The 25,123-nt window shown below is 34.9% G+C and overlaps 1 protein-coding gene across 4 annotated transcripts; it reads left to right on the forward strand.

Moving 5' to 3' along the window:
• The first annotated feature begins 1,686 nt into the window (after positions 1-1,686).
• Positions 1,687-23,931, forward strand: rab3gap2 (RAB3 GTPase activating protein subunit 2 (non-catalytic)). 4 transcript variants are annotated; one of them, XM_056476708.1, is made up of 35 exons: positions 1,687-1,986; positions 3,115-3,188; positions 3,448-3,565; positions 3,663-3,744; positions 3,968-4,015; positions 4,414-4,489; positions 4,613-4,714; positions 5,241-5,340; positions 5,443-5,541; positions 6,013-6,161; positions 6,264-6,343; positions 6,454-6,543; positions 6,647-6,786; positions 7,727-7,922; positions 8,010-8,153; positions 8,249-8,331; positions 9,844-9,908; positions 9,994-10,084; positions 10,173-10,294; positions 10,393-10,597; positions 12,901-12,998; positions 13,097-13,202; positions 13,270-13,430; positions 13,796-13,970; positions 14,689-14,829; positions 14,968-15,074; positions 16,604-16,670; positions 16,787-16,857; positions 16,927-16,962; positions 17,054-17,173; positions 17,317-17,532; positions 20,511-20,600; positions 20,838-21,038; positions 22,820-22,984; positions 23,068-23,931. In XM_056476708.1, the coding sequence occupies exons 1-35, from the start codon at positions 1,875-1,877 to the stop codon at positions 23,218-23,220; spliced, it is 4,083 nt and encodes a 1,360-aa protein (XP_056332683.1). In that variant the 5' UTR covers positions 1,687-1,874; the 3' UTR covers positions 23,221-23,931. The 4 variants fall into 4 exon arrangements, with proteins under 4 accessions (XP_056332683.1, XP_056332685.1, XP_056332687.1 ...); XM_056476710.1 differs by having other exon boundaries at positions 17,054-17,128; XM_056476712.1 differs by having other exon boundaries at positions 17,054-17,116.
• The last annotated feature ends 1,192 nt before the right edge of the window (positions 23,932-25,123 follow it).

Here is a 25,123-nt window from a genome sequence, read left to right on the forward strand (position 1 = left end):
ATAGAACCTTATAATTCTAAAGTGACGATATGGTGAAACAACAAAAACATTTATTTTCATACACAACACTTTGTGTTCGATATGAAAGAAAAACAAATGCTTGTCGTATTCATAACTGTAAAATGCGTTATAATCATTTAAATGATGTGCGGCTGGTTTCATTTTCACTTCCTAGTGCGGCTCATGGCTGCCGTCACTGTGATACAACACACACACATGCTAATTATTCTTTCAGCGCGGCTCTCAAACGATCGCTCTGATTTCATCGAAATATCTTTTGTGTTCAATAGAACAGAGTCAAACAGGTTTGGAACAAGTAAGGAGTGAGTAAATTAATTTTCTTTCTTAATTGCCTTTTTGTGAACTATCCCTTTAAGATCATTGTGCAAAAATGAACACCCCAAAGAATTTGTTTGGAGAAAATATAAAATAAATTGTAATTAATATTATACTTATTTGAATTAGTTGTAGAGTGGAACTGTTTTTGCAACAGCTCATTTGAATTTATATGTATTATTTTTTTTTATACTGAAGACGTTGGTGACCATACTGTAATGTTAATTGACTTTAATGTTTAATTAATTAATTAATTTTTATTTATTTATTTAAGCAATATAAATTGTCTATGAATTTTATAAAAATGTTTTAAAAGGGTGTGTAAGCAGGGATGGGCAAAATACATTGAAATATGTTTTAATATAATATATTTTAATACCTCAATTTGAAGTGTAAAATAAACTACAAAATACATCGGCCACAAATGTATCAAAATAAAACTGTAGGACTTATTTGTTTGTTGTTTGTCTTATTTTTTGGCATCTACATCAGCAATCCATCTAAAACTACAATTATTTGTGCAGTTTACTCTTTCTCCCAAGAGTTTTACAGGTCTTCTTTAACTGGAAGAGTCTTAGTTTACCCTCTTAGTGAACATCAGTACATCATCTTTAGGTGTTTTATATTTCTAAACCTCCTCTGCATTTCCACTTGCAGCCCTGAGACTGACACTGAGACTTCACTGAGATGTTCTAAAGCTCCTCATCCTGTTCTTAAGCACTGATATTTTATTCCATCCCATTTCTGAAACAAAGATGCTGATGCCATATATATTAGCATTGACCACCTTCTTAATCAATTTCCTGTTCTGATCCCAAGCCTAGGCAAATAACTGGGGAAGCACCGCATTTTTATGAAGTCATCATGCAATGTATTTAAAGTATTTTAAAAAACACAAAATACAACACACTAAAGTATTTTGATACAAAATATTAACCCATTTTCAGAAATCCAATCAAATACAAATTACAAAATACTATTTTCTATTTAAAATACATAATTGAAATACTTTTATCAGAAATACTGCCCATCCCTGGGTGTAAGCATACCTGAATCTGAATGAAGCGATCTTCACCTCTAAGCAGTGGACTCTATCTCGACCTCCTGGGAAAGAAACTGTTATTCATTTTAAATAAAAACAGTTCTCTGAATTGTTTGTATTTTATTATACTATGTTACATTAGACTATATTTATTGTATTACAAAAATGAAATTATATTTTTGGAAAATAAAATATTAGTGTAACGTTATATTATTTTATCGAAATGACAGAAACGCGTTCGTCCTCCAGGCCAGCAGGGGGCAGTAGCTGTGTGTTCATGTATCTGAAGCGGATGTGTATGTGTCATTCCAAACCCAGCACAACAACACACTGACACCTCAGCTAGATTTTCTGACCCGTTTGGGTCGAAAAATCCATTAACACCTTCACGATTTTTATCGACACGTTCATAAACACACTAAAAGGCGGTTCGTGATCCGGGCGGAGGGTTTATGTCGTAGAATCTGCAGGTTTTGGGTCCGGTTCCGCCCGAATCATGTCCTGCTGTCTGCTGGAGTTCGGCCGGGTTCAGGAGCTCAGACAGGTGCGAGAGTTTCTCTTCCCCAAGCACAACAGCACCGGTCCGGAGGGAGACAAAGCACAAGCAGGTATTGCTAAAGCTTTTTGTATGTAACGTTAAAGTCAAGTTTCATGATGGTTTCCTGCACTGCGGTGGCTCGGTGATTTATGGATCGCAGTTCGGGCGTGTGGGGTTCGAGTTGGGTGGGTGGTAACGTTAGAATGGAAAAAGTGGAGTGTAAAAAACAACACAGTGATGAGCAGAGCTGACAGGGTGTGTGCGTTGAGTTCTGTTTTGCATACATTATGGGAACTACTGTATCCTCAGAGAGGCAATAATAAAGGATAATTATCATACTAAATAATAGTGAAAAATTAAAGCAGAAAGACTTAGAAGATTAGGCCTGGGGATGAAAATTACAATGTTTTTTGGGCAAAACACTGTAGCAATTCGTTGTCTACCTTATACTGTTTTATTATATATAGATAGAGAGAGAGAGAGAAAGAAAAAATGTTTTAGGGGTATAAAATTGTTTAAAATTTCATAGCTAATGCACTGTAAGGTTAGATAGAATGAATTAATAAATAATAATTACAGATCAAATAAATTATATAACTGCAAAAAAGAAATCTCCAAGGGTTAGGTTTAACATTAGGTCATTTATATATATATATATATATATATATATATATATATATATATATATATATATATATGTATTATATATTATATATGCATGTATACACACATACATGCATACAGATTTAATGCTCATCTAATGAAAATTAACCAAATGTGTAAATGTGTAAAAAAGTGAATTTTCAGACTATGATGCGGAATAGCCTATTCGCTTCCTGCAGAGAGATGGAGGGAGGAAGGGAGGTGTGTTTGCCCTTGGTGAATGAGTCATCCTGCAGAAAGGTCCTGAAACACATGACTGCATTAGAGACAGTGAATGAACGAACGAGAGAGCACTAGAGGCAAGAGCATATTGACAGTCTCTAAATGAGCCTTGCATTTAGTATTTTGTCAGGCAGTTTGCGTCAAAACACTTGACCAGAGAGACATTAGGGAGAATTGGTAATGTACACAATGAAAGTGAAAGAAGAAGGATGAGACTAAAGGACACCAGATCGAACTAACTGAATGTTTCATGTGAATAAATTCATCCTCGCTGACCACATTATTTACAGCACATTGTTTTCTGTTTCTTTAGAGAACGAGTTAACGTGGGATGACTCAGACTGGGGTTCCTGGGACAATCCTGAGGGTAAAGAGGATGGAGCTCAGGTTTGTATTACAGATCTGGTAGGGTCAAAAATAAACGTTTAGTCATTCCTAATGTGGGGTTATTTATTTGTCTGTCAAAAACAAGAAAGGATAAAGAATTATAAGAAATGTAAGATAAAGCAAGAATTTTTAAAGACTGCACAAGTCCTTTTACAGTGCAAATACTTTTAATAATGAACACAAGAACACAAATAAACATAAATGAGTAAATGTAAAAAAGTGCATTATACACACATTTTTTTATGTGATGCTCTGTTAGGCTGAGGAGGAGGAACAACAGCAAAGCGCCCCATGGCTGCAGGACTGTGTCGTGTCTCTCTCGCCCTGCGCAGATCTGCTGGTCATCGCTCGAGAGCATAAAGCGGCTTTTCTCTCTGGTACAGACGCCTACACATAGTACTGATTCATGCGTTCTTTGTTTGTGATTGGTTATTGATTGGTATTGGCAACTCATGTGAATGCATTGATTGGCAGCTAAATGGAGGACAGCTGAGAGTGGCCAGGAGGAAATGACCCTTACTGTGACCTGGAGTGGAACTCTAAGTATTGAAGAAGGGTGAGAGATTGAAGAGAATGGGGAAAAGCCAGTATTGGATGGCATTTATTGGGAAATGACATCAAGGGTTTTAGTCACACAAATAAAAAGCATATGTTACAAAACAGAAGCTAAGCACTGAGCAATATTAAGAGCCAGTGAAGCAAGCTTTCTAGTTTATTAAAATTATTATTATTATTGGTTAATAATAATAATCTCAATATTCTGTCTTTTCTTTTCGCAGGGAGTCTATCAATAGTGTTATATGTATTCCACTGGCCAGCCAGAAGAGGTAAGCATCTGACAGTGACACATTTTTACAAACAATATTACAAAATATTTCTATTTCATTTAATGTTTCTGTTCATCAACGAACCTTGAAAACAATGCCATATTGTTATTAACATTAACCAGCTAATGTTATTCAATTCAACATTTGAAATACTAAGAAATGTTTGTTTCGCATCAAATCAGCATATAAGAGTGAGGTTAGTGTTGCACTGAAGACTGAAGTAAACTGCTGACAAATCTGCTTTGTCGTTACAGAAGTAAACAACACTTTATAATATATTAAAATAAACAGTTGTATTTTTGTTTTATTTACAATACTTTTATTTTCCTCTTCTATTTTCTATTTTAGCTTTTGTATGGTAGGTAGTGTGCTCATTGTTTGTCTGTCTGTATGTTTAGGAGTTCAACCGGCCGGCCCGATTGGACCTGTATTGTGGTTGGATTCAGCTCAGGTTATGTCCGTTTCTACACAGAGGTACTTCATTATGCCAAATTAATTCAGTCTTTCTAATTCATTATTGTATTAGCAAATCAAGTTATGATTTGTGTTGCCACAGTAGACAAGCCATTAGTATTATTCCTTTATCTGTGTGTGTAGAGTGGAGTTCTTCTATTAGCACAGTTGTTGCATGAAGATCCTGTGCTGCGCCTGAAATGTCGGACTTATGAGATTCCACGTCACCCTGGAGTAACAGAACAGGTACCAATACCTCTGATGCTGACTTCTGTGTGTAGTTTTATGCAAAACATTTGATATGCAATTGTTAGCATGGTTAAACTACATCTCAGCCATGTGCATTTTCAGTGATCTGAACACGAGAGGTCAGCGGATATGCTTTTCCATTTCCACTTGAAATTGATATACATTCAAATGCATTTCTTGTAACACTTCCCTCTTTTTTTCTTTTTAAAATGTCATTTTTTTATGTTAAAAGAATTTTAAGTAAAATAAGTTGATGTTTGGTATAAAATTATTGTTTAGATTAGTTGAATAATTGATAAATTTCTCAACAGATTAATCAGTGTAAAATAAATAAATAGTCATTAGTGGCAGTCAAGAGTAGACAAGGTTAAAATGATTTAGACCCCACCTTATAGTAGAGCCTTGTAATAAACAGTTAATCAAACTGATTCTGTCTGTTCTGATGCTGTTGTAATTAAATGCTGAAATATCTGTCTCTCTCTATCTCTCTTCTTCTCTCCTTCTCTCCCCCTCTCTCTATTAGCATGAGGAACTCAGTATTTTGTATCCGGCAGCGCTGGTCACCATCGATGGCTTTAGTCTCTTTCAGTCTTTACGTGCCTGTCGAAACCAGGTTGCCCGAGGTAAGATGGACAGAGTGTTTTTGTATCAGGCTTATTAAAATCGTTATATATATTTTTTTCACTCTATTTATTATTTTCTGAATCTGTCCCTTTGCCTTTCAGCGGCAGCAGCAGGAAGTGATGTCATCCAGCCTCCACCACTGGCCTATAAAAAGTGGGGCTTGCAAGACATGGACACAATTGCTGACCATTCCAGCATAGGTAAGAGTGATGTCTTCAATTATTTAAACTAAAAACCACAGTGCAGTAAAAAAAAAGATCTTCTATGATCACCAAGGCTGCATTTATTCAATAAAAAATGCAGTAAAAAGTGTGAAATAGCTTCTTCTATCAGAATAAATGTAATAATTATAAGGATTTATTCTTGTGATAGCTCTTTAGTGTCAGACTATACATTATAAATTGTTCAGATTTGCTGATTTGGTGCTTAGTAATAATATTTTTTATTATTATCAACATTGAAAATAGTTGTGCTGCTTAATATATTTGTGGGAACTAGGAAGTATTTTGGGGGAGTAAATAGGAACAACAACATTTGAAATACTAAACAATTTGGTCATTTTAATGCGTCTTTGCTGTATAAAACTGTATATACAAATTGTATCTTTAAGAAGGGATTTGTTTCTTGCTGGAATTTTTTTCAGTGAACATTTAAGGCAATGTCTCTTGTAGGTATTACTACCCTGAGTGTATTTGATCAGATGAAAAATGCCTCAGTCCTGGGAGGATTTCATGCTTCAGTTAAAGGAAGCCCTCCTGCTATGAGTCAGTATATTACAGTGGGAGGAGGACCCTACACTGGCTTCTTCTATGCTATAGAGGTATATAGAACACACACGCACACATATTTTTCCTTGGTCTGCTGTTGATGTTTGTGGTTTTACAGTAGTTTTCTGCTTGATAATCCTCTCTTATCATCTCAGGGTAGTTCTCAGCCTCTGCTCTCCCATGTGGCTCTGGCTGTGGCCAGCAAACTCACATCGGCTCTGTTCAGCGCTGCCAGGTTTGTGTGTCTTGCTTATTTTAACGCTTCATTAGCACTGGACTGTCATGTTTATGTCTCACTTCATGTTTACTCATTCTTGGACTCCCTGTTCCTTTCTTCCTCCTTAGTGGTTGGTTAGGGTGGAAGAGTAAAAATGAAGAGGAGTCAGTGCAGAAACAGAAACCAAAGGTGGAACCAGCCACAGCCCTTCCTGTTAGGTAATTACAAAATTATGCACTTTGTTGCTTTCAATCTTCTAGTCATACATATTGCATATTGTACTCATTTAAAAGCATGTTATTATTGTTCTGTTTTCATCAGATTTGGTCTGCCAGATTCTCGTAGGCATGGCGAGTCTATCTGTCTCTCTCCATGTAACACTATGGCTGGAGTCACAGATGACTTTGGTCGAGTCACACTTTTAGATGTGGCACGAGGCATCGCGATCAGGATGTGGAAGGGTGTGTAGTGTGGTGCACCTAATATTGTCTCATTTGCATTCAAAAAAGTATCTTATGTAGAAATTCTTCTGAAATCACAGTGTTTGTTTAATTCTTTAGTTTAAGTACCAATTCCCACTATAAACCAGTGGCTTATTACCTGGCTATTATTGCCATGTTGATTGTTTATTAGTACTTATAAAGTATATATTCTCCATGTACCTTATAATCTTATTCTTACCTTATAATCTTAATCTTATGTACCTTATAATCTTATTCTACATCACAAATTTTTCCAAAAAACTAAACCTAACTACTACCTTCCTAACTTTTAATAAGCAGCAAATTAGGATTTTGAGGCAAAAGTCATCGTAAATGGATTATTAACAGCAAAAAAGTGTAACCACAATTTGATATGTGCAGTATTTATGTTCATTTGATAAAATCAATTGATAATATAATGCATAAATAAATTACATGAATAAAACTCTTTAAAAATATGGGTCCCCTCAACATACATACCGACATTCATTTTGAGGTGATCATTTTCCATAGCCATTCCACCTATTTGGAGCTATAAATACTACCTCAGCACATACAAGCAGCTGAGAGAGGGTGGATTTTCACCATTACACACTGGTTGTTTACACACAGTGCTCGAACATCATGCAAGAGAATTGTGCATAATAGGTCCAGTTTAATATTTTTAAAATAAAAAAGTACTATTATTAAAAGTGACTTGCCTAAAAATGTGAAAAGAATAAAAGGGTTTGTCATTTTATATGCTACAAGCCATTTTATGCAGCACAAACATTGTACTGTATAATATGAAATGCATATTGTTATTAAGTTAGTGTCTGAGGAATAACATTTAGCATCAGAAAAATAACAAAAACCCAAGCCTAAACATTGTTCATAGACAATGTTTTTTTTTTTCTTAATGTCTGTATGATGTGTGTAGGTTACCGTGATGCTCAGCTCGGCTGGGTGCAGGTGTCAGAGGCTCGAGGAGAGAGAGATCTAGCCACATCTCCCTCTATGCCCCGGCGGCACGCACAGTTCCTAGTGATTTATGCGCCACGTAGGGGGATTTTGGAAGTGTGGGGAACTCAACATGGACCACGTGTAGGGGCTTTTACTGTGGGCAAACACTGCAGGTAGACCTACTCACACAAACTAAAAAACACACTCTTGATTGCTACCTTCTGGAATTGCATTTTCATTTTACCCTCCGGCTCTTTCAGGCTGCTGTACGGCGGTCACAGGTTAATGGGCGTAAACAGTGTGACCAGTCAGGGCTGGCAGATACACACACAGCAGGTGTGTCTGTTTGATCCGGTTAATGGAGCTCTGAGAGCCATCACCATACCATTCCACCTGGCACTCAGGTATAAACACATTAATTTGCATGAACACATTCATGTTCACACACACACACAATGCAGGTGAGCACAGATGTCTCTGTCTGTTTTGTGTTGGTCAGTGATAAGAAGAGCGAGCGGGCTAAAGACATGCACCTGCTGAGGAGACTTACCACCCTATTGAGGAGCAGAGAGGTGGAACCAGGTTAGACTTACCTCATTAATATTCATAAATATGCATCGGGACACATCTAGAGATTGTTCAGACAAAAAATTTAATTTGCTGTAAATTTCAGGGATGTGATTCTTCTGTGTTTTCTGAACTCATTGGGGCGACCCCTGTAATTTGCGTAAATCCGAAGTTTTTTTTTTTTGAGGGGGTGGGGGGTCTCAGTGGAGTTATCGTCATCAAGCAGACGGCCTGATGCTTTATGCCTTTACTGTTCATCATTGTGCAGAAGAAGGAGCAGTAACTGCTTCTTTCCGCACGTCGTTCAGGGATGTGATTGTAAACCTACCTAGGCTACTGTGTATAACATAATGATATTGTGTTGTCCTATAATGTGTGCGTATAAGGAAGCCGCTGACAATATGCAAAATTATGAAATGGATTTAAATGTGTGCATGGCTGTCCCCTTTTTCCGCTCTTACACTTGCATCACGACTACATGCGCTCGATGTACATTACAAATAAAGCCAGGACGCACATTTGTTAGTTATGCTCTGCAAATCATCTGTTTTATGTCTTCATTTACAGCCAGCACCTGAAATGTAATACCTGAACTTTCATAAGTTTAAATAATATTACAAATGTATAAAAATATAATTTGGAGTTAATTAACACTGTTAAAAAGCAGGGAATAAGCCAAAGGAAGGATAGTGAAAGTGATAAACTCTTTTTAGCAATGTATGAGATTTTTTTTCAGGGTGGAATGTAAAAGGATATTAGGCTAGTCAATTGGACGTAATATTTTCACAGTTCAAATTGTTGAATGACTAGTAGTTTATGTATCATGTGGAATAAAGAGTCGACTAAATTACAGAAAAAATTATGTTCTGTGGACACAACTAACCGAGTTAGTTGCGTTATGTAGCGGCACTGTGTGGATCTGTCCTGTCATTGAGGTACAATGTAGGCTATAAACCTTTTAAATATTACCTGGGTGCCTATCAAACTGCTAAACACTTAAATTGATAAATTTGTGGACAATACCAAACATTTATATAAAGAATATTATTTATTATTATTTTTAGATTCATTATTTCTATTCTTATAATTATTTAAAATCTATATATATATTCATTCATTTTATTTTCGAAATGATTAGTCTGTGCAAGAAACTAAGAATTATTTACAACATTATTACCTTTACGCCTCAGCAGATGCTGTTTTGTATTTTAAAAATCACCAAGGATTACAGTTGCAGCCAAAAAAACCTAATGTTTTCTTGAAGGAAAAAGTCAGCTATACCTCAGATAGCCTGGGGGTGAATACATGAACAGCAAATTTTCTCTTTTGAGTGAACTGTTGTCTTTTGCTCTCATTCTTTTGCATCTTCTATTTGGGCTTTAAGATTGTTTTAAATCAGAATTTTTACAGTAAGCTAGAAATGACTCTTTTTCATATTTTAATACAGCCCCTCAACATTCAAGGAAATATATTATTAGTTTTTGAAGAACCACTATTTAACATTTAAGTCTGACTTTTGTTTAACAGCTCTGCTTGAGAGTGAAGCACAAAGTGTGTTATTGGACATTAAACACCCAGCTGTTAAAAAACAGGCAAGTCAATCACTCACACATGCTAACAAAGACACTTTAGATATGTTTAATATCTATTCTTATGAAATGTCTGATTGATTGAAAGGCCCTGGAGTCGCTGCTGTCCAATAAGAATGCGCCAGTGTCATGTTTGACCAGTGTTACTCGTGCATTATTGGCTAGCCTGAAAGAACAAGGTAACATCTTTTTTCTAGACATAGTGCATTTGTCTTAAATAAGCAGTTGCATCAACACATCACCTGTTTTGATGTGTGTTTGTGTTAGATCCTGAAGCAGTGGACGAATCGTTGCTGCAGTTTTGTTCTTCCCAGCTTAAGCTTCTCCAGCTCTATACAGACGTTCAGTTATTACACACACCAGACACATCACCCACTGAGCCAGAACATGTGAGTAATGGGTGCACACAGAGGCTATCCAATTAACTTAAAGTAATGTATCATCTTCACACTGGGATTTGAACTAAAGGCTTCTGTTTTCTGTGCAGCCGTCATTTTCTGGCATTGAGGAGGATCTCGCTCGTGTTGGCCCAGTTTTGCAGCGCTACACAGAGATGAACTCTCGGCCCAGCGTCTCATTTGCTCAAGACTCTAGTGGGCCGCTGCCAGTCCGCACATTTCTGTCTCTGTTAGAGTGGGCGAACGGAGAGCTCAGAGTGATTAAACAACCTGATACTGACTGGACACAACTAGGTAAAGTTTTGGGAATTTTATTGTTAAAGTCCCTAAGAAATAAAAACTAACCATATGATTTTGTTAGCTCACATTGTCAGTTTTGTGGTGAACAATTCATCTGTGCATGTCATTAAGAAAAAACTATTGTTTACTATTGTTCTTATCTTTAACTGAAATCTGAAAATGCACTTCCTGTATGTTTTCAGTTAAATTGTCAGATTATGTGATTTTGAGGTAATGGGCATGGCTAACATATTTAACCACGCTGGTCCAACTGTCAGTTTTGACAACAACCAAAAATAGTGAGCTGGAGGAGTCTTTTAGGTTGTAATAATTCTTCTAAAACCCATTTCCAGATCTTTCTGAATGAAATGCTTACTTTGCTACATCCTTTCAACCCATGGTAGAAAAAACAAGCCATGCCCAATGTTTACTCATTTAATATTCCATTTCTCTATTAACTGCGTCACAATACAAAAAAAAAGTGGTTCATGGGGGTCCTTAATGTTTTACATTGTGCTTATGTATTCTTTGAGGGAAAGTACAACATTTTGGTACCTTATAAGTTATGGGGTGACTTTGCACTTAGACTATTCTGTGATTTTATTTTCCGAAATTTCAGTATTGCTGAAATGATACAGTTAATAATGAAATGTATTAACTGTAATCATTTTAAAACACTCTTTGCCCAATTTCCAATTAATATTATTGTTACAACTGTCCATTATAATGTGATTTGTAATGTGTGATTTTACTTTTTTTTTTTTTTTCACTTTATTATTTCATTCCGATTAATTTTGGCTCAGTCCCTTTATTAATCTGGGGTTGCCACAGTGGAATGAACCGCCAACTTATCCAGCATATGTTTTATGCAGCGGATATCCTTCAAGTTGCAACCCAATACTGGAAAACATCCATACACTCTTGCATTCACACATATACACTACGGCCAATTTAGCTTACCTAATTCATCTATACTGCATGTCTTTGGACTTGTGGGGGCAACTGGAGCACCCGGATGAAACCTATGCGAACACCGGGAGAACATGCAAACTCCACACAGACATGCCAACTGATCCAGCTGATCAAACCAGTGAGCTTTTTTTCATGAGGCGACATCACTACCCACTGGGCTACCGCGCCGCCCTTTTTAACTTTATGAATAACTACATAAATGAGTTATTTTATTACTAGTTTAATAGCATGCCTGCACAGTATGGAATTAGATTTTAGTCATTTCTAGTTCTGAATAAGTATTTAAAAAAGAAAAATGTATATCAAATCAAATATTTTTGTTTACAGATTATTGCCCCTGTCTGTGTTCTAACATTTAAAATTTGTAGAAAAAAGTCTTTACCCCTTTTTTTTTTTTTTTTTTTTTTTTAAATGCGTTTAGTAAAATGAGTATATGAATTTTTCTTATGAAGAAACAAACAAACTTTTTCTTATGAAGGGCCAAAATCCAAACTTGATTGAGGGTGGTGGGCCAAAGCTAAATATACCAAACTGTATTACATTAAAGTTGTCATGGTAACTTCCTAACTTAATAATATAAAGATAAAAAATAAAAAATACTTTAATCGTATCAGTAATTATATATATTTGTATATATTGAAACCAGAATTATTAGCCCCTCTTTGAATTATTATTATTTCATATTACAATTTATATTTCCCAATTGATGTTTAACCGAGCAAGGAAATTTTCACAGTATGTCTGATAATATATATTTTTTATTTTTTTAAACACCATTTTTAGGTCAACATTATTAGCCCATTTAAGCTCTGTTCGTTCAATAGTCTACAGAACAAACCATCGTTATACAATGACTTGCCTAATTACCCTAACCTGCCTAGTTAACCTAATTAACCTAGTTAAGCCTTTAAATGTCACTTTAAGGTGTATAGAAGTGTCTTGATAAATATCTAGTCAAATATTATTTACTGTCATCATGGCAAAGATAAAATAAATCAGTTATTAGAATTGAGTTATTAAAACTATTAACTATTATTAAACTATTCTCTCCGTTAAACAGAAATTGGGAAAATACATTTGTATATATAATATATATATATATATATATGTTGAAGTTAGAACTCAACCTTCCTCATCATTTGTCTGTCTCTTCTTTGATTGGTTGGTGGGCCAAATCAAAGGTTACCATGGGCCAACATTGGCCCATGGTCCCTAGTTTGGCCATCTCTATTCTAAAAACAAAGAATAATTATCTGTATCATGATATTACAGTGGTTTCATCTCTGTATCACTGTGTATGTGATTAACTGTGAAGTTATTTTTTACCGTTTTTTGTATGCATGCAGGTAGTTTTCTGTTCTGGGGTTGTCTGTCTGGTCAGAGTCCTTTACAGAGAGTGTGTGCAACTCTGCAGGAAAGCGGCATCAGCCCTCAGCAGCTACTGGTAAGATATTAACTTCCAAATCTATGGAAATCTGATTTGAGCTTTTTTTTTTTATCAAAAATATCTTGACGTTTCTCTCTGTTGTCTCTCGTTGGCAGTCCTTGCTCTTGACGGTGTGGCTGAACAAAGAGAAGGACGTATTGAAGTGTCCAGATGCCGTCTCACACCTGAACACGCTGCTGTCCACTCTCAGCTCAATAAAAGGTCTTTAATATTATCCTGGCACCCTGTCTATTTTCTTCAGCATAATAACATCCTATTTGTGTGTCAGGAGCAGTGGATGAATCCTGGGACGGTCAGTGTGTCTCCCCCTGGTGGCAGCAGGTGCGCACAGCGTGTGTTCAGTCTGAGAGCTCGGCCGCTGCACTGCTGGCTGCTCTAGTCGCTCATCATGTAGCCAAGAATGCCATCACCAAACTGGCAGAGAGCAAGGTGTGTGTCTCTGTAGAGCTGCTGTGTCTGTAGAATTTGTGCTGTGCTTGTCTGAAGCCCCATTTTAGATGATATGTTTTTTTCCCCCGATTTCAGCACGATTTGCTTGGGATTTGTAAATGACAAATGAGTGTTGGGACACAAGATTTAATTATTTGTTTTTGTGTAGTGTATCATAGAGGACGACAATTAATGCCATGTCTGTTACACTTCATACCCCAATAGGAGCACATAATCTCTTCTTTACACAATTTTAAAACATATTTGCTACTCTAAACATGTTAAGATTTTATATAGACAATATCGCATAACCTACAATAAAAAAATTTGTTATCTGAACGGGGTCTCTCTCTCACTCTGTGTAGTTTCAGGAGGAGTGGGAGTGTGTTTCTCTGGAGCTGGAGCAGTGGGTGGTGTGTATAAAGCAGCTGGAGGATGTTCTTGCTTTGCAGACACTGCTTTGCTTGCCGTCTCCTCAAGGGTCTACAGGGGGCGCTGTTACACGCTGCTCGGTCAAAACACTGTTAGAGAGTGGCAGAGGTACACATTACACACACACTAAAATATCTTTCTTTTCTTTTTCATTCCTTAAAACAGACTTGAAACACAATTTTTATCTGTTTTTAATCATTTTTCTTCTTTGTTTTTATTTCATATACTTGTTTTTTATGTCATCTTTTATTCTTGTTTGTGTAAAACACTTTGAATTACCATTGAGTATGAAATGTGTTATATAAATAAATAAACTTGCCTTGCCTTTCCTTACATGAGGAACATGTACAACCTTACCTTACAACCGTGTGAAGTGCCTAAAATGTTCTATTAGATACAGTTTACATAAAGTAAAGATAGCTGAAGTATATCATAATGAATTTGAATGAGAGATCAAATATATATGAATGTCAAATGGATTCTGCCCTATTAGGACAGTAAAGCCCTTCCTACACATACCCCTAACCATAAAGACTTTATTATTGAATTCCTATTTTATTTTTAATGTTGTTTTTTAATTCATTTTTATTTATTCAAATTGGAATTCCATTTTTTTCATATGGATAAAATGCATTGTAATATATATTAAAATATAAATTATTTATCATTTGTAATATTATTTCACAATATTACTGTTTTAATCATCAAAAACATTTTAGATATGATTTAAAAAACAATGTTTTGAAATGATCCACCTAAAGCTGTAAAGTACAAATAGGAGTAAATAAATGTATTTTTATATTTTTGTTCCTTTTTTTCGCTTTAGGTGGTGTAGCAGACTGTGTTTCAAAGCTGATCTTCAGACAAGGTGTTTCTCCTGATGTCCTGAGGGAGATCCTACAGCAGAAGAGAGAGAATGAACCCACGCAACAGCCTTTACTGCAAAGTGGAGAGGGAAAACTAGAGGGTAACTTCAATATGTGACTCAGACCCTTTAAAAATAAATTCCATAGTATTTTCTATTTATAAAAGTTAATTTATGGCATGTGTGGGTGTTTTCTGTATGTTTGAATCTTAGCATCTGTTTATATGCGTGTCATTTCAGAGCTGCTGGAGTGTGTGTGTCAGCGCTTTCCAAACTCTCTGTCTCCTGATGTGTTGTTTGCTCACTGTAGTTGGGAAAATGTGGTGCAGTGGAACAAAGACCCAGAGGTTAAGACTTTAAACTTTCTCAACATAGGCAGGACCAGACAATATAGCAGACATTAACATGTTTTCTGTCTAATTCACAATTTAATTTTAGTTATTATTGTTATTATTTTTTACCTTTAATCTGTAAACTTAAAATGTAACTAGAGTATAAATCAAGTAACAGCATCTGCAGTGCTTCCCTCGCATAGACTTTATTTGAACAACCCGGCCAGGTATATTAATGGCCGCCCAAGTATATTTTGTGGTGACGCATGAATAATACTATTATTTTCATCCTTTAATACTATTTGTATCTGTTCAAGAAAGCTAAACATTTGTGATCGATTATTCATTGGAAAATCTTCTCTCGCTCTGGATATTTCCTACTGCTGGTTCTCTGTGCGCAAGAACTGTCTACACTCATACAATCTCGAGTGCTCTGCAGACCCACAGGGACATGCCTTTTGCATCAAAATGCATCCGACCGTAGTTTCTGAATCTCTTAAAATACCTGGAATCGGGATTCGAGTTTTACTTTCGCTTTCTAAAGTTGCCATTATTTGTATGCGTTTTTGCATTACCTTTTCGCAGCTGATCATGTGCGCACAGCCACGAGAGAAACATTACATGATTAATCATTTAATAAACGACTCCAATAAATTTGACAATATACTTGAAGAGAACAAAATATACTGGCTGCAAAATATTTCTACACCATTAGAAATGACTAATCAACTATTTAGCCTTATTTAAGTAATCTACACTTTTATTCTAGTAATTATTATCATTTTGAGCAATAATGTCTATTTTTATTCCATTTTTCTGTCATTTATTTCTCATTTGCTGTATATTTTATTAATTTAATGATGTTAATATATTACATACTTTATACATATCTAAAATGCCAATGTCATGCCAATAAAGCAACTTTAGAGAGAGAAAGAGAACATCCTTTACCTGTCAGTGGGTGCACAAGGCTCCTAAATAGTAAAAAAGTAAGAGAAATAGTGGATTTCTGTTATTTCAACAGCCTTTTTTAAAATAACTTTAACCCATTGAAAATAAAAAATTTATATAAGTGTCATAATAAATAAAAATATAGTTAAAAATCACATAATTTTTTTGTTAGTCGCATGTAGTTTACCATTTATGTGCTGTGGGTAAAAGATGTGTTTCTATCCGGCTACCAACGCAAGTGTATTTCAAACCTGTGGGAAGCACTGATCTGCAATTATAAGTTCTGTTCCAAGTGCACAAAGTGGTCGGCATGCTGAAATATGTACGAAATATATGCAACATGTGTATAACAAATGTTAAATATCTTTACAGAAAAGAAATGAGATTGAAAATATTCTACAGACTTGTCTTTATCATATTCTGTTTGTTGAAAAAATCTATAAAAAAAATGAACATTCAGTTCAGATTTTAGCTCAAAAAGTCAAAATAACAGTACCAGTACTAATCGCAGCACTTATTAGCCATCAAACACAAACGTCATGTAATATTAGAGAAATATCAGCCAATCACACAGAACTCTTCTTTCTGTTCAGGTGGGACAGTACTTAGAATGGTCAGTGGAGTTTTTGAAGATGATCTCAAATCCTCACATTCAGTTGGGTAAGAGACACTGGAAAAAAATAAATTCTATAATATTTGGACAGGAAGCTGCCACACATATAATCACGAAAAAAGAAATTCTTTGTGATAACTCTTTCCTCCTATTCCTCTGGCAGGTGTCTCAGCTATGATGTGGCAAACCTTCATTGTCAAGCGGTTTTCAGCTGCTGCCTTCCTAATTGAAAAGGTTTGTCTGTGTCGGCCTTTCTTCTTTTCTCTGATGATATGAAATAATTGACTGTGTGTGTTGATCTAGGTGGGGAAGGCACCTAAAGACCGGCTGTGCAGACGGGTAAGAAAACAAACAATGCATGATTTCAGTTTAGGTCTGTGTCATTAGAATTAACATCTGTACGTATTGTGTGTGTGTGTGTGTTTTTTAGGATGTAGGCATGGGAGACGCGGCCGTGAGGAGTTTCCTGGGCTCCTGTGTGCAGTTGCTGCAGGTTCTGATGGAGGTCTCATCTTCCTCTTTTCTCCCTTCCTTTCCTTTTTTCTTCAGAGTAAGAACAGATCAAATGATGGATGCATGGAGCGGAAGCATGGCTAAAGTTATTGTAGCACTTACAATGTCGCTGATCAGTGAATGGCTTAACATAAAAGAGTGAGATCTATTTTAATCTGCTCCTCTCTCTTTCTCTCACAGGCGGATTCAGGGGTGGAGGAAGTACCTCCTCCAGATGTGTGTGTGGAGGAAGCGTGGAGCGCTGCAGAGGGCCCGGTGTCTATAGTAGAGTTAGCTCTGGATCAGAGATCTGTTCACTATCCTCTCGTTCAGCATCACTGTGTGTTGGCGACTCTCCTGCATGCTGCCATGACCTTCTGTCTGCGCCTGAAGCCGCTCAGCCTCTTCGACAGCAAGGTGAATAACAACACACATTTTATACATTCTTACATACATGCCAAACTGAAAGTTATTAGAAAGAAATTTTGAAGAATGCTGAAAACCTGTAAACATTGACTTCCATAGTAGGAAAAGCAAATATTATAGAAGTCAATGGTTACAGGTTTCCAGCTTTCTTTAAAATATTGTGGTTTCAGGTCCTGTGAAATTAAAATTAACATTTTTATACAAAATTAACATTTCAGTTAGTTTTAAGGATGACTATAAGACGCTGTAATCCAAAACAGTGACAAAATTTGCGTTTAGAAAATATAAAACTGATATAAATATCCAAAGCTGAAATTCCACCTAAATTGATCGGCTTTTTTTTTCCCATGTCACCTCATATTTGAGTTTCTCATCAAATCTTGACCAATCAAATGCTCTCTTGCATCTGACATGCTCCGCCCCCTTCAAGATGCTTTTAATTTGATATTTATTTGATGTGCATTAGCTCAACCACTATCACTGGCAGAGCTGTGATAAAAACAAAACTCTATTGGCTGTTTTTTTTAAAGGGGAGGGGCTACTATACGTCCTGCCTTAATCTCACTTGAAAAATGAAGATATGTCAAACATCAAATAAAAATGCACTTTTCAAAGCACTTCACGAGACCTTTAATATGATGTGAATAAAATGAACTATGTTCTGTTAATGTGAACATTATTTTATATACAGTTGAATTATTAGTCCCCCTGAATTATTAGCCCCGCTGTTTATTTTTTCCCCAATTTCTGTTTAGCAGAGAGGAGATTTTTTTTCAACGCATTTCCAAACATAATAGTTGTAATAACTAATTTCTAATAACTGATTTATTTTATCTTTAATCTTAGATATTTATTAAGACACTTCTATACAGCTTAAAGTGACATTTGAAGGCTTAACTAGGTTAATTAGGTTAACTAGGCAGGCTAGGGTAATTAGGCAAGTTATTGTATAATGATGGTTTGTTCTGTAGACTATCAAAAAAAAAATTAGATTAAAGGGGCTAATAATTTTTTCCTTAAAATGTCTTTTAAAACATTTAAAACTGCTTTTATTCTAGCCAAAATAAAACAAATAAGATTTTCTCTAGAAGAAAAAATATTATCAGTCATACTGTGAAAATTTTCTTGCTCTGTTAATTGTCATTTAGGAAATATTTTAAAAAGAGATAAAAATTAAAAGGGGTTTGGGGGGCGGGGTTAAGGGTGAGGGGGGATAATAATTCTGACTTCAACTGTAAATAAAAAAAATTTCATATTATATCAAAAACTACAGTGCAATAGTTTTGCACACAATAAACAAATATAGATGTAGACGCATAATGGCATTTCCATCGGCCATACTGCTTTTTTGTCATCACCATCTGTATGTTAGTATCTGTTTTCTGGAAACTTCTATTGTAACACTAATGTATACTTAAAACAAAAATGTTTTTCACATAGTTTTGTAAGGTCCAGCCTGTTAGTCCAATGACAGTGTCTATTGGAGGACGATGGTTCACTGCATATTCGGTCTTTCCAATACACATAGTTTATTTACTTTAAATTTAACTCGTATCTGACTCCAATTTTAGGATGAGGTTGTTTAGAATATTAATATATTGATCCTCGTTTTATCTGACTCCAATTATAAAACATTGATAAAATAATACATTTTTCTTTTAATATTACTTTAGATTATGATTGAATATTCTCTTCGGTTCGTTATTGTATATTATTCTCGTTTATTTGGATTCCTAAAACATCCTGAGTCTTGTACCGGCCGAGTATACAATCTCTTAAGCACAAGCATGTCAGTTTTGGTCATTAAACAGAGGCGATTAACCACAATTCTAAAAAGGCAGATACTTACTCATTTTAGAATATTTGTTGTGTGGTCCCCATAGATCTGCTATCTACTAAATCAAAGCAAAACTATTTAATCATACCATAATCAATACTATAGAATCAAGCAGACAAATTTACTTAAATTATTAGTAACTTTGAATAATCCCCATATGATTTAAATAGTATTATAAGTTTAAAGATGAAGGCCTACCCACATTTGGATTGGACTCGACAATACTTCGTTGAATTAAATAGACTGTAAAACGCCAGTAATGGGTTTTCTAAGTATACTTGAATTATTGCCAATGTGTTAGTCGGAGCTCTAAGAACATCATATAGCGTGCCACGCTGCTCCGTCTACCGTGTTTTAGTCCATTACTAACCTGCACAGTGGCTTGTGGTGTTATGGATTTAACGTAATCCACTAGAGATAATAACACAAACTCTGTTAGAATAATTAAGAACATAACAATTAATTACTCAGGTAAATGTGTATTATGCCAATTAATTCAGTCAAATCATAAACGATCAATACAAGATGTTTCAAATGTAAATGAAGGAAAGGAGAGAAGCTGGTTTTACTCGCATTCCCACCTACTGGCTTGTGGAGCTGATTGTCTCTGTATTTTCAGCTCATGTTTGAATTGTCAAAGACATCAAAATATTTGTGGTATCTCAAGTCTTACAGTTTATGAACATTAACTTACATGTAGAGTATGAAACAACCATATTATATTATATTACATTATATTATATTACAGTATATTATATTGTATTATATTATTTTACTCTATGTTATATTATATTATTTTATATTAACAAGGATGTGTTTGAGATATTTCATATTGCACAAAAGAAATTAATTCCTATTACAGACAAATTTTTAATGAAATATTAACAGGTCTCTGTGTATAATGTGCTAAACAATGTCTCCTTTGCTCACCAAAATAGCATTTATTTGATTAAAACATACAGTAATATTAGAAAAACCGTTTTCTATGTAAATATAAATAAAGATATATTTAATGGCTATTCACCATTCTTTAATGAGGAATAAAAACAGCATTTTAAACAAAACATCACTACAAAAAAAGGAAAATTGTTTAGTTTTCAAAATGGTGTGGTGCTTTTTCTGTGGTCTACAGGGTAAGAATGCATTCTTCAGAGATTTGGCTTCCATTCAGTTGCTGCCCAGTGGAGATATGGACCCCAACCTGGTGGCTTTGAGACAAGAGGTGAGTCATTGTGACTATTACAAGTGTTCTTGGTAGCACTTTACAGTACATTTTTTTTAGTAACTAAAGCTAACAAATGGAATCTTTTCATAAATGATTAGCATTTTATTTTCTCACATGCATCTTGTACAGTGAGCTTGAAATGGTAATTGTTTGCATGTTGATAAATATAACCAATCACAAGATGTTTGTAGCTCAACTCAGAAGTGAAGGTTAATATTTTGTGTTTGTGTGTAGTTTCTGATGAACGTGTTAACAGGCTGGGTGAAGGTTCTAGCTGAAGCTGAGGAGAACGGTGTGAAAAACAGCGGTTCTGAAGACACATGGCCGCATGTGTGTATGGAGCTCTCATCGCTGCTGCAGGTCAATACTGACATCCTGCGCAGACACCTCGTCTGTGAGCTCTATAACCAGGGTCTGGACCTCCGGGCAGAGGAGGTAGTGCACAGACATTTCATCAGTATATGCACAGTAATGAAAAAAATAAGAATTATGATAGAATGATCTTTACTTTTCTATCTTTGGTTTAATGTATGTAATTTTTCCTTCTATTTGTTTATTTTACTCTTTATGCAATTTGTAACAATTCTTTTATCTTTATTTTATTTCAGTTTTTTTTTCTTTAATTTCTCTCTTTTATGTCATTTCTTGTTCTTGTTTTGCTCTTTGCTATTTCATTTTTCTTTTTCTTAGCATTTTTTTCTTTCTGTGTGTTTTGCTCTTCATGTAATTCTTAAATGTATCTTTATTTTTTGTTGTCCTTTATGCATTTTCCTCTTTATTTCATCTCTTTTACTCTATGAAATTTTTCTTTATATATTTTTTTCTATTCTTATTCCTTTCATTTCTCACTCTTGTTATATCCCACATTTATCAGACCCTCTTTCACAATTTTTTTTTGTGATTTTGCAATAAAAATGACTGATTTTGTGGTCGAAATTCTCAGGAATTTGCGCACAATTTGCACAAAAAAAAAAAAAAAAAAAAAAAAAAAAAAAAATATATATATATATATATATATATATATAGGGATATATATAGGGATATATATATATATATATATATATATATATATATAGGGATATATATATATATATGGATATATATATATATATATAGGGATATATATATATCCCCCCTACCGTAATACACCTAAAACAGATTTCCGTAAAACTCGTCAATGGCAGGGAAGCGTTTTCTCTTGTCACTTGCAGGAAAAAAGTTAAACGAAATCATTTATCAATTTTACGCAAAGCATTATATCAGCCATACATGTAAAGCACAAATATCTTCAGTTCGGTCACGTCCAGCGGCTGTCATCCTTGAACCAATCTCCATTATTTTAAGCTGCTTGCTGTTCTGTCTGTTCCGTTGCTCCGTTTGTTAGATGTTTCCCACTTTCTTTTGCAGTCTGAAGCACGTCAAATGCATGAAACGCCTAATTCGCGCCACAGGATGTCTAATCCCATCTTTGTATTGACTTCACATGGAAATTACTGATGCTTTATCTGCATCTGCTTACTGCACAAGCTGCTAAACAATTCCGCAGCCCTTTAATGTAATGCAATGATTGTGAGGGTGCAGGTGAGATGTTATTTTTCAAGACATTCAAATACATCATGTGCGCTGCGTATGCAACATCCTTAAGTCACGTAAAACAATAAATTGCAAACTGAAATAAATCTTAATTTGATTATATGGTTTGCAATTGGCTGTTTTATGAGATTATTTACATTTTTTTGCAACTATTTTGCTTTTGATTAAGAATTTTGCAGGATTGCAAAAATTTACGACTTTTTATTGATTTTGCGCTGGATTTGGCAATCGCGGGATCGCGAAAAACTAGGGGGTCTAACTTATTCTTAAACAAGTAATCTCTTATTGTACATTTATCTTAAATATAGAACTTTATATCATTTTTCTTTCTATTTGTATGTTTTGCTCTTTGTCCTATATATTTTTTATTTATTTTTATTTTTTGTTATTTTTCTTCTTATTTTTATTTTTTCAGTTTTTTTTTCATTTCTATAATTTTTTTTATTTCATAGAATTTCTTTTTCTGTTCTTTTGTCTTGCTTTTGATGCACTTTTTTATTTCCTTAATGTCTAAAATGTCTCAAATTTAATTTCTTATTAAAATGTTTTCTACATTTTGTGATGGTGCTTTTGTTGTTTCTGTTGCTCATTTAGTATTTGTAATATGTGTGGTGATCTCTCAGGTGATGATGGAGGTGCAGGACAAGGATGTTCTGGGCTCTCAGCTGCTGGTGTTGACGGGTCAGAGACTCTCTTTCTCTTTGCTTCACTCCCAGTCACAAACCAAACCCAATATGGAGCTGCTGGCTCGTCTGCCGCCCACCCTCTGCACATGGCTGAAGGCTATGGTGAGAACACACACACACTGAACACTCTCAACAGATCACATCATTTGCCACTTACCAGCTTCATGGTTTGTGTGTGTTTTTAGGACCCCAGTGAGCTTCGCTGTCCTGCAGTACCGCTTTCCCAGAGCAGTCGACTGATCAGTAAGGTCATTGAGATGCTCCCCGAAAACCATGCTCAGTACAGCCTTGCCCTTCATCTGCTGGAGGCTGTGGACTCTTTACACCAAGAGCCCTGATTTGAAAGAAAGAAAATCATGTTTTTAATTACTATTATTATTATTATAGACTCAAACTTTCCTAGACCTGGAAAACAATGCGGTCAGCAGCACACATAAATGCGTCTTCATCATTATCGTCATCATCATCATCATCATCGGTAATCTGCTTAACACAGTGAGTTTTAATTTCCTTTCCCACTTTTCACTAACATCAAGAACACTAGCACCTCTGGAGGATGTGCTTTCCCACAATGCCTGTGCACAATGAACGTGTCACAAATAAAGGGCCTGAGTCTCTAGTGTCTAGAGTGTTATTAGGATATAAACAATGTTATTGATGTACAGTAGTTCTGTAATTACAAAAAAGGCTGTTCTTTACAAGGAGGCCTTAAAATAATATTGTGCTGTAATCAGTGTATTCAGAACATTGCAGTATATGAACCCAAGACGGGGTATATTTTATATTTCAAATTCTAGATGTTGTTGTTCTTTTATTCAGTCAATTATACATACTGTTATATCTCATTTACGCTGTATAGTAGTAAATGACTACTAAAATGTCATCTGTTGTTGTGGTTATTTTAAATAGACAACTTTTGGCTGCAAAGTGAGACGAAAGACTTCTATTCGGTAGTGCTGACAATTTATGCAGTCCTGTACCAGCTGTGCCTGGCTGTTTATGTAATATGGCGTAACCGTGATACCAAAAATAAAGGCCATTTCAAAGAACTGTGGAGGCTTTAACAATTCTTATAATTTAAGTGACAGCATCACTGATTGAGAGGAAAACACCACAGAGAATTGTTTTGGTCAAATTTGACCTTTGTCCCAAGTAAATATTGCCATGGTCCTATATCTTGATTATCATCTCAATATTATCATACGTTTGATCGCTATATTTAATTATGATTATATCATACGTTTGATCGCTATATTTAATCACGATTATATCATACGTTTGATCGCTATATTTAATCACGATTATATCATACGTTTGATCGCTATATTTAATCACGATTATATCATACGTTTGATCGCTTTTTTTAATCATGATTATATCATACGTTTGATCGCTATATTTAATCATGATTATATCATACGTTTGATCGCTATATTTAATCATGATTATATCATACGTTTGATCGCTATATTTAATCACGATTATATCATACGTTTGATCGCTTTTTTTAATCATGATTATATCATACGTTTGATCGCTATATTTAATCATGATTATATCATACGTTTGATCGCTATATTTAATCATGATTATATCATACGTTTGATCGCTATATTTAATCACGATTATATCATACGTTTGATCGCTTATATTTAATCATGATTATATCATACGTTTGATCGCTATATTTAATCATGATTATATCATACGTTTGATCGCTATATTTAATCACGATTATATCATACGTTTGATCGCTATATTTAATCACGATTATATCATATCCAAATGATCTTCAGCAGTACATGGATTTGCATAAGGATATTGAATATTACAATTTAGTGCCCTTTTTACTCGCGCTAGTATATCATGTTTCGTACGATATTTAATCACAATTATATCGCAACTATACTCAAGATATTCAATCATGATTGGATCATTTAATCGTGGTATTTAATCGCGATTATATTGTTTGCTTAATTGCGATTATATGGTATTGTTACTGTATTACGGTTATTTCATGATAACAATTGCAGTTTTTTATTGTGATTAATTACATTATCACGATTATATTGGCCTGTTTCTCGCTGTATAATATCACGATTATTTCAAGACATACATTGAATGATATATTTCGGCACACACTGGTCCAAATGAACTTTTGCAGAACATGGATTTGCACAAGGATATTGAAGATTACAATTCAGTGCCCCATTACTCACACTAGTATATCATGTTACATAT

The sequence above is a fragment of the Danio aesculapii genome, chromosome 17 (genome assembly GCF_903798145.1).
Source record: "Danio aesculapii chromosome 17, fDanAes4.1, whole genome shotgun sequence".
Taxonomy (NCBI): domain Eukaryota; kingdom Metazoa; phylum Chordata; class Actinopteri; order Cypriniformes; family Danionidae; genus Danio; species Danio aesculapii.

Coding starts and splice junctions, on each gene's coding strand:
- rab3gap2 (XM_056476708.1), top strand. CDS start 1,875: ATGTCCTGCTGTCTGCTGGAGTTCGGCCGGGTTCAGGAGCTCAGACAG. Junction 6,344..6,453: donor GCTCTGTTCAGCGCTGCCAG/GTTTGTGTGTCT, acceptor CTTCCTCCTTAG/TGGTTGGTTAGGGTGGAAGA. Junction 13,431..13,795: donor CCAAACTGGCAGAGAGCAAG/GTGTGTGTCTCT, acceptor CACTCTGTGTAG/TTTCAGGAGGAGTGGGAGTG.